The 8,577-nt window shown below is 33.9% G+C and overlaps 1 protein-coding gene across 1 annotated transcript; it reads right to left on the minus strand.

The window, feature by feature from the left end:
• Positions 1-840: 840 nt before the first annotated feature.
• LOC145159860 (glycoside hydrolase family 2 protein) lies at positions 841-7,191 on the minus strand. The gene is made up of 18 exons (XM_079078904.1): positions 7,058-7,191; positions 6,757-6,908; positions 6,325-6,564; positions 6,110-6,256; positions 5,876-5,954; positions 5,237-5,420; positions 5,096-5,161; positions 4,768-4,986; positions 4,477-4,683; positions 4,091-4,394; positions 3,847-4,006; positions 3,645-3,753; positions 3,429-3,564; positions 3,219-3,274; positions 2,785-3,084; positions 2,108-2,227; positions 1,350-2,027; positions 841-1,218 (listed from the first exon to the last, which is right to left on the minus strand). Exons 2-18 carry the CDS (start codon positions 6,902-6,904, stop codon positions 1,054-1,056), a joined length of 3,318 nt encoding a protein of 1,105 aa, XP_078935030.1. The 5' UTR covers positions 6,905-6,908; positions 7,058-7,191; the 3' UTR covers positions 841-1,053.
• Between the last annotated feature and the right edge of the window lie 1,386 nt (positions 7,192-8,577).

The following is an 8,577-nucleotide window of genomic DNA, read 5'->3' on the forward strand; positions in this document are numbered from 1 at the left end:
AATGCATACTGGTTTTGTGAACGAAATTTTGAACTTTGGCCTTCAAAGTCAATTCATAACGAGATTTACATATATTTGATCATCAAATAGGTGTGAACTGCAAGTTGACTTTGATATGTAAAGATGAACAAGTGTCTAAGCCACCTCTTTCATGCTCACCAAAGTCATGCGACCAATTGTGTGCAAAATTGCATGATAAAGGATGGGGAAAATGCGATGATCAACGTAAGGATGTTTGTCAATGTTTCTATGTTTGCTATAAAGACCTTCGGATTGCCAAATAAACTCTACAAGCCTGGCTTCTATTGTTATTGATCTTCGTATTTTAATTATTACATGTTTTTTTCTCGTATTTGTTAGTTTAATTAAATCATAATCGATATATGCTCCAATGATCTGTTTAATTTAATTACGTTATTTTCAACCTTTAGTATCATCATGGATGCATTGGCAGTTCTATTCTAAACTAATCATTATAATTGTGTTTTAAACACCGGTGAAATCAAGTATTCTTGAATGAGTGTGTTTTGGCATTTAAGAAAGAAAATTGAGTTGTAATAAATTCATGTTACTAGGGGATGTTTTAACTTTTTTCTGGTGTATTCTAATTCACTAAGCTAATAAATAACCTGTTAAAAAGGGATACAATTCTTTTGGAATTTTGGAATTTCGCAATGCAAAATTTGTAGTCAGTTTGATACTGTTCTATAAAAAGTTTTCATTTATGGAAAGCGTTCCCCAAATATGACTATTTACGTCTGTTTCTCTCAATATAACTATATAGCTGATAAACCGGTAATCAATTACAAGCAGTTTGTAAAAACAAATATTGCAAGATAATTTTATCGCAAGATGATTTTATTTCTATATTTAAATTAAATGCTGAATGAATTATCGTTTCCAACATCAAAAACTCAAAATCCAAATATAAACCGTGCACACAAACAGTGAACTGCATCAGTTACTACACACAGCTGGTTTGGTTACAAACCATCATCTGTTATTTAACCAAAGCTATACTAAAACAAACAGAGAGTTGACTTGTTGACCATCTCAATTCCTGGGCATATAGATATCATGGGGAGAGGTTGCAGCAGTTATTGGAAAAAACCTGATGGAAAAAGCGCAAGGCAAAGGAGGAAGCATGTACTTGTCATGAACACAAGGGGACCAGCTGTCATCACCACCTATACCCATATGCTTGTGGTCAAGATGCACCTGTGGTTGATCAATAAAAGCAACATTAATGTCAGTTGCATATTTCGGAAAAAAGGTGAATGAAACATTGTTGCATAAATATATATAGATGTGTCATGTGTATGTGTGCATGCATGAAAGCAAAAAGTTACCTCAATGTCATCTCCCTTAACAAGTTCCTCATTGTGTGTTGCACGATCAAGCTCCTTTGTGCTATAATAACTTGCATTCAATTGCATTGGTGAAGAAGAGTTGCCATAAATAGAAGCATAGATTCCGGAACCTTTATCGTTTTGGAAAGTGACCCATCTAACATCTGCTCGACCTGAGCATTCTCCAGGAACTATATAAGGAACATGCATTTCATCAACTTTCTTCTCATATAACCCTACATGAGCAGCCGCCTTACGATCCGGATAACATTCAAACGGTCCCCTCCCGTACCATTTAACATTATTCATCGATTTCTCCAAATGGAATTCCACACCAACACGTGGCAAAGGTGGAAGATCTGATCGGGGTTTTACATTGCAAAACAACACAACGTCTCCTGAACCATGGAACGAGTATTTCATGTCAACTTTGAAAAGATTGTTTGATGATGATGATCCTTCCGGAGTATCACCATGATACACAATGTTTACTTCAAGAAGATGATCTGAGATCTTTGTAACAACACTTGAGTTTTCTTTATTGAAACATATTTTATCCAAATTAGCCGCTTTCCATTTAGAGAAATAACTATTGGCTTCTCCTCCTTTGTCATTGTCTGTGGGAGCACGCCAGAAGCATGGTGTTATGCCTTTAAGCAACACTGGAACTCCTTCAACCTATTTGTTTATAACCATTAGTTAAAAATTAAACGAATTTGTATGGATCAATGGACATATAACATAGAAGAAGTGATTACCTTCCAGCTCTCTATTGCACCAGACTGAGTGTTGAAAGTTATTTCTGAGACGTTTTGGCGGATGATAAGTTTGTGGTCTACGGTTTCCCAATTCAATGTGATTTCTTTTGTCTTTGGGACCTTCAACTCCAATAAGAGAGTGTAAGGTGCTATTTTATTTCTTTTTAACTTTATGGACTTAATGGGAACATGACTTAATTTTTTACTTAATGGGTAAACAAAAGGATAAAATGATCATTTACTCGCATTCAGATAGTTCATTCCGTCCACGAAACAGATTTTGTCTATGCAAAACTTACTCATACACACATTTTATAACCATTCATCACTTCATACACACAACACTTAATGGGAAAAAGAAAGAAACAAAGCCCTTAATCCAGTAAACTATATATGGGTGTTTCTTCACTTAATGCAGAAAGAACTTAATAGAGAAAGTATTGGAAAGGAGGCTTTCCCATTAAGTGCTAACTTTTTACAATTCCATTCCTCGAGTATGCCGTCATTTTCTCCAACATTTTTTAAACATCCTTTATCCAGACAACACTTAATGAAAAAGAAAAGAAACAAAGCCTAAGATGGTCTCTAAACAAGATTTCAAGAACCAACATACCATTATTGATTCCTATAAACTCAAATGTGAGATGAGAGGCTTGTTTCAGAATGAGAATACTTACATGGGAGATGGAATTTTTCTTCATAGGCAACTCAAATTGTTGAGATGACACAACATGACCAGATTGAAGCCACCGTGTGGGATGCAAAAGCTTTGCAGTTATAGTCAAAAAGGTTTCGGAAGAAGAGGATGAAGTCCATGATGAATACCATGGGCCCGATTCCCATTTGATATCATAACTACTTTGGGGATCTAATGTTGGTAGACTCAGAATTCCAGAATCAAGTTTACATCCATCACCTTCAATCACCCAATTAAACTCTAGATCTTCTGTTGTTTGATAGAAATTGGTGTTTGTAATCTATGAACGAAAAACGCAAGATCAAGGTTAACATTAGCTATATAGAAAGCACAAATGGACATATGATACACAACATAAATATTTTCACGAAAATGATATAGACAAATAAGTAAGAGGAGTGATGATATTGATACCTTAATTACGCCATTGGTGAATGAAATTTTAATTGGTTGATAGCAATACTTGACCTCTGAAAACAAATAAACAAAGGATCGCATCATAATTAGCGAAATGAAGTAATTCTTATACATTGTCTCTACCAAAAGATTCATCATGGAAACATTTATGTTGGTAATAACTAAAAAAAAAAGCTAAATACTAAGCAAAAAAATTATAGCAATCACCATTTAGAGCAGGATGAGGAGTCCGATCAGGCCATATGAGACCATTTAAGCAGAAATTTAAGTCATTTGGTGTATCTCCAAAGTCACCTCCATATGCCCAGTATTTGCTACCATTTGCATTTTCCTTGAGTAACCCCTGAAACCAGATGCAAATATTTAGAACTACCCTTGCACCACATTTACAGTTTTATAAAATTTAAAAGATGAGTTTCAAACCTGGTCAACCCAATCCCAAATAAACCCTCCTTGTAGACCAAATGTGCTATCGATTGCTTCCCAATATTCATGAATGTTTCCATTGCTATTACCCATGGCATGTGAATACCTGAATTTTGTATGCAAGTCAATTTACGTAATAAACAAAATGTTAGCCAATAAAAAGAGAGTATTTAGATTTAAAGTGATGAGATGAACATACTCGCACAATATAAGAGGCCTTGTTTCATTTGGATCTTTAGCTATCTTAACACAATCCCAAATACGCATGTACATAGGACATACAATGTCTGTTGATGAGGTCCTCGATCCTCCACCTTCATAGTGTACAACTCTTGATGGATCCTTTCCACGAATCCACCCTGAAATTCATGATTTTGTATCAATCAATATAAATTATAAAGTGAAAGATAACTTTGATGCAAAACAATTCATATCATATATACCAGCAAGAGCAGCATGATTAGGTCCATAGCTTGCTTCATTTCCTAAAGACCAAGAAATTATGCATGCATGGTTTTTGTCTCTTTCCACCATGCCAATAACACGATCCAACATAGATATAGCCCAACTCGGTTCCTGTGATGGATGCTTGAAATCCCGAGAAAGATCAAAACCGTGTGTCTCAATATTGGCCTCATCTATCATGTACATTCCAAACAAATCGCATAATTCATACCATCTTTGATGTTGAGGATAATGGCTGTTTCTAACAGCATTGATATTATGTTCTTTCATTAAAACCAAGTCCTACAATACAAGTAACAAAACTACTTCATAAAATGTTTTGCAAGAAAACGAATAAAAAAGACAAATGAATTTGATGTGTCACCTTAACCATGCAAGATTCAATGTTTGTCTTTCCTATACGTGGATGGTGTTCATGTCTGTTTACACCTCTTATTACAACTGGATGCCCATTAACAAGCAACTGTTTTGGAGCTTTTGAAATTTGTCTTATGCCTACTTGACATGATTCACAGTCGATAATATTGCCTGATGCATCTTTCATGGTGACAACTAAAGTATACAGATTTGGCTGCATGCAACATAATCCAGTGTTATTAGAATGAAGAGGTGAAAAGAAAAGTAATTTGTTTGATTAAAAGACAAGATTTCTCACTTGTTCTGCAGACCAAAGCTTGGGATTTTTCAGTTTTCCTTCTAATCGATACCCATGAAACCCTAAAGGAAAATGAGGGGGCTGCTGAAGCTCCAAACTGGCCACATTAGTCGATAGCAGATTAGTACCCTCATTGGTATTTATATCAAACAGCGTGGCTTCAATTTTGATATCTGTAATGTCATTGATCTTCGTAGACTTATCAAGTATTACTTCAACCTAGTGTATAAAATAAAAGAATTCCACCATTATACAACATTACAACTCTTCTTACTTTAAAAGATCACGAAATTGAAAGCAAAAAATCAGTAGTGAAGATGTTAATTACCTCTAAATCTGCATAGGTAGAACTTTCGGCTAAACTTGATCTAAAGAAATAATCTGCAATGAATACCTTAACACATGCAGACAACATAAGTTTGTGTGAAAGAATAGAAAGACTTTAGCTGATGTAAGAAAAGTCAAAAACCTTTGGTTTGGATAAAAGGAGAACATCTCTATGGATGCCAGACAACCACCAATGATCTTGATCTTCAAGATAAGAACCATCACTCCATCTATATACTTTTACAGCTACAACATTCTTCTTGTCAGATCCACACTCATGACAAAACTCGGTTATTTCAAATTCAGCAGGTAGTCTACTATCCTGGCTGACCAAACACCAAAACCAATAAAGCTTGTGAATATGTATATCATATTAGAATAACTGTGCTTGTTGGAAGGGTACAATGATCATTCACTTTCATTCAGACATCTCAATCAGTCTACAAAAGAAATAGTACTTATCCATTCAGCACCAAGCATTTAATTTACCCATAAAGCACTTCATGGAGGGGAAAAGAACACGCCCTTAATCAGGTAAAGCTATATATGGATACTTTCTTATTAACTTGGTATAAAAAGAATGACGTTATAGAGAAAGTGAGGGAAATGAAGTTCTCATTAACTCCTAACTCTTTAAAAATTTGTCCTTATTTATATTTTCTTTCTATTTCCCCAAGGGTGTTTGTCATTTTCTTAAAATATGTTTGAAACATCATTTATCCACATAGCACTTATGGGAAGATATTAAAGAAACATACTTAAAGAGCATTCAAGACAAAACCTGTATCCAACAAGAGATCCATTGACCCAAACATGGAAAGCAGAATCAACCGCTTCAAAGTGCAATAATATCCGTCTACCTGCCAATATTAATCAAGTCATAATTAAAGATTCTACTTCTATAATTTATCTCCCTAATCAAGAAAAAAAAAAGCTTGAGAAAATATATCAACCATACATTTGATATCAGGTTAAAATACTAAATAGAAAATGACATTAAATATCAAGTTCATACCTTCCCATTCTTTAGGGAGTTGAAAATATGTCCTGTAACATCCAGTGGGATTGTCCTCAGGAACATGGGGTGGATCAAGTGGAAATGGATATATTATGTTTGTATATATGGGCCTATCAAACCCATGCATTTGCCAATTCGATGGAACTGTTCAAAAGAATAGAAGGTTAAAAAAGACAATTGACATTGCAATATATACGAGTTTGATACCCCACCTGGTATTGTATCCCATGTAGAATCTTGAAACACTGTATCATGAAAATTTGAAGGAGCAGTGGTAGGACTTTGAGCAAGGAAGAACTTCCAATAACCAGATAACGACTTAACAAAAGGCAAATCTTGAACCCAATACTTGGCGCATTCAATTGATCCCGAAACAGCATCATCATCCCAAACTGATGATTTTGATACAAGAACATCCACTTTGTTTCGTTCATACCAGTATCTTAGAGAACCTACAAATGTTGAAGGAAGTTGACTGATTTGTTATTGTTATGCTACACCAAGGTCAATATTCTAAGGATCCCCATTAGATACACTTGTTTCTAATGTCAAAATTAAAGTTCATAACTAAACGCAAACCGATTCAAACTTATTCAAAACAACCTAATAATCAAAGAAAGTCAACGTTTTCTCGAGAAGCCCACCTTCTACGGAATCATGGCAATGAAGCGAAACATGAGAATCCCTCTTCCTCCATTTAATGAACGATGGATCCTCCCATACCTTATAATCACCATTACTTGCAGTCACGATTAACTTATTACTCAGGGCCATTGTAGCAGAAGAAGCCATCGTCCTTGATATTACCCAGAAATCAGATACAGATTAAGCGGAAAAAAAAAAACGTTAGATTCGAAGTAAGACACAACTCTGTGATCATCATGAGTATTTTCGATCGAAAACAGAGAAAAGATAAGTACAAATTAAGAGGAAGAAGGTGCATACCAGTTTGGGTAATGGCGGAAGTGGGTAGTGAGATAAGTATGAGTGGTGTAAACCCCAAATCGGTGTTATAAATGATTACGAGAAAAAAAAAATCCAACTGAAGCTGTTGTTTAGATTCTGCAAGCAGTAAGTAGAGAGAGACTCCTTTACGGTTCTTGTTTGCCACGTCATATCATATTTATCCTTTCACGGATCTTTTGACATTAATATTAAACTTTTAATAAAAGATTTTCTATATGTGCATGTGACCTAAGAAGTATTGATTGAAGTATTAATTAGGAGGGATATTACTATAATTAAATATGATAAACATTAATTATTAATTATAAATAATATATCCCTATCTAATAAACTAAAGTAAAATATCAGGTGTCCCTTCAAAAAACACTTTTAAATACCGTTTTTGCACCTATTTGATTTCACCTTCTATAATCACGTTATTATATACATGTCCAGGTCAAAATAAATCAGCAATTAATATCCGATTTTTATGATATATGATCTATATTTAAATTTAATGTGATACGTTTGAAATTGATACCCGATTTAGTCCTCCAATTTCGTGTTAAGGTATAATGATAAATAAGGTATGATATAAATTGCAAGTAATTTGATTTATTTGCTCCTTTTAGTCGTATTCGGTTCTATCTATACTTGAAACATCTTTAATCATCGTTTTAATCGACCTTCACTTGATGATGTGCTCCGCAAAAAAGAAGACCAATAACTTTTGGACGTGAAGATACTTCGATTTTTCAACAAAACTGTATGTACGTCATCTTGAATCATCTTTTTAAAAACCACTTACTTGATAGTTGATACTCCATTGACATTTAGACTATTTGTTTGAATAATCTATATTTCTTACACTTTACTTTACATTTTTTTCACTTTGTGGTTGTTGTTATAATATCTTAGTAGTCCAGGGAGGGACATAATGGTAATTTTCTGTGATTTTTTACTAATTTTTTCCTATTAAACGATCGTACTTTTAAAATAGGGCCGAAAAAGATAAAAAAGATTCACTTATGAACTATATCCCAAAATCCAATATAACACATGGACCCAAAGTGTTATGTGTGTGTTGCAATGAAAGCAGCGTGTTTCATATCTAAAAAGACCACAACAAGATTGACCATTAAGCCATTTTCTCTTATTTTAGCCATTCATGATTCCAAGAAGATAACTTTACAGTTTTTCCCTTTGGTTATTTTCGAATATATGAACTGACATACAACATTTAAGTCTTGACGACGTTTCATCATATTTTATGTGTGTATGTGTGTTTGTGTTGTATTTTCTTTGTTTGAATATACTTTATTTTCTGCAAATATTCTAGTTTTTTTAAGAAAAATTAATAACACATAATACACTGGGGAATTTGCGTTATTCTTTTCCTTGTCCGGTAGGTATCTTTGAAAACAGTTAGCATTATACTAATTTTTTATATATATGTACTGTTAATATTGAAGGGAACACTTGGTTGATACATTTGAATATAAAAATAGACACAAACATAC

Source organism: Lactuca virosa, chromosome 2 (genome assembly GCF_052849685.1).
Source record: "Lactuca virosa cultivar CGN04683 chromosome 2, Lactuca_virosa_CGN04683_v6, whole genome shotgun sequence".
In the NCBI taxonomy this organism is placed as follows: Eukaryota; Viridiplantae; Streptophyta; class Magnoliopsida; order Asterales; family Asteraceae; genus Lactuca; species Lactuca virosa.

Excerpts from the sequence above, each read along its gene's own strand:
- LOC145159860 (XM_079078904.1), bottom strand. The coding sequence starts at position 6,904 with ATGGCTTCTTCTGCTACAATGGCCCTGAGTAATAAGTTAATCGTGACT. Across the intron at positions 5,955-6,109 it reads ACTCCCTAAAGAATGGGAAG|GTAGACGGATATTATTGCAC; the intron begins GTATGAACTTGA and ends TAATATTGGCAG. Across the intron at positions 2,028-2,107 it reads GTGCAATAGAGAGCTGGAAG|GTTGAAGGAGTTCCAGTGTT; the intron begins GTAATCACTTCT and ends ATAAACAAATAG.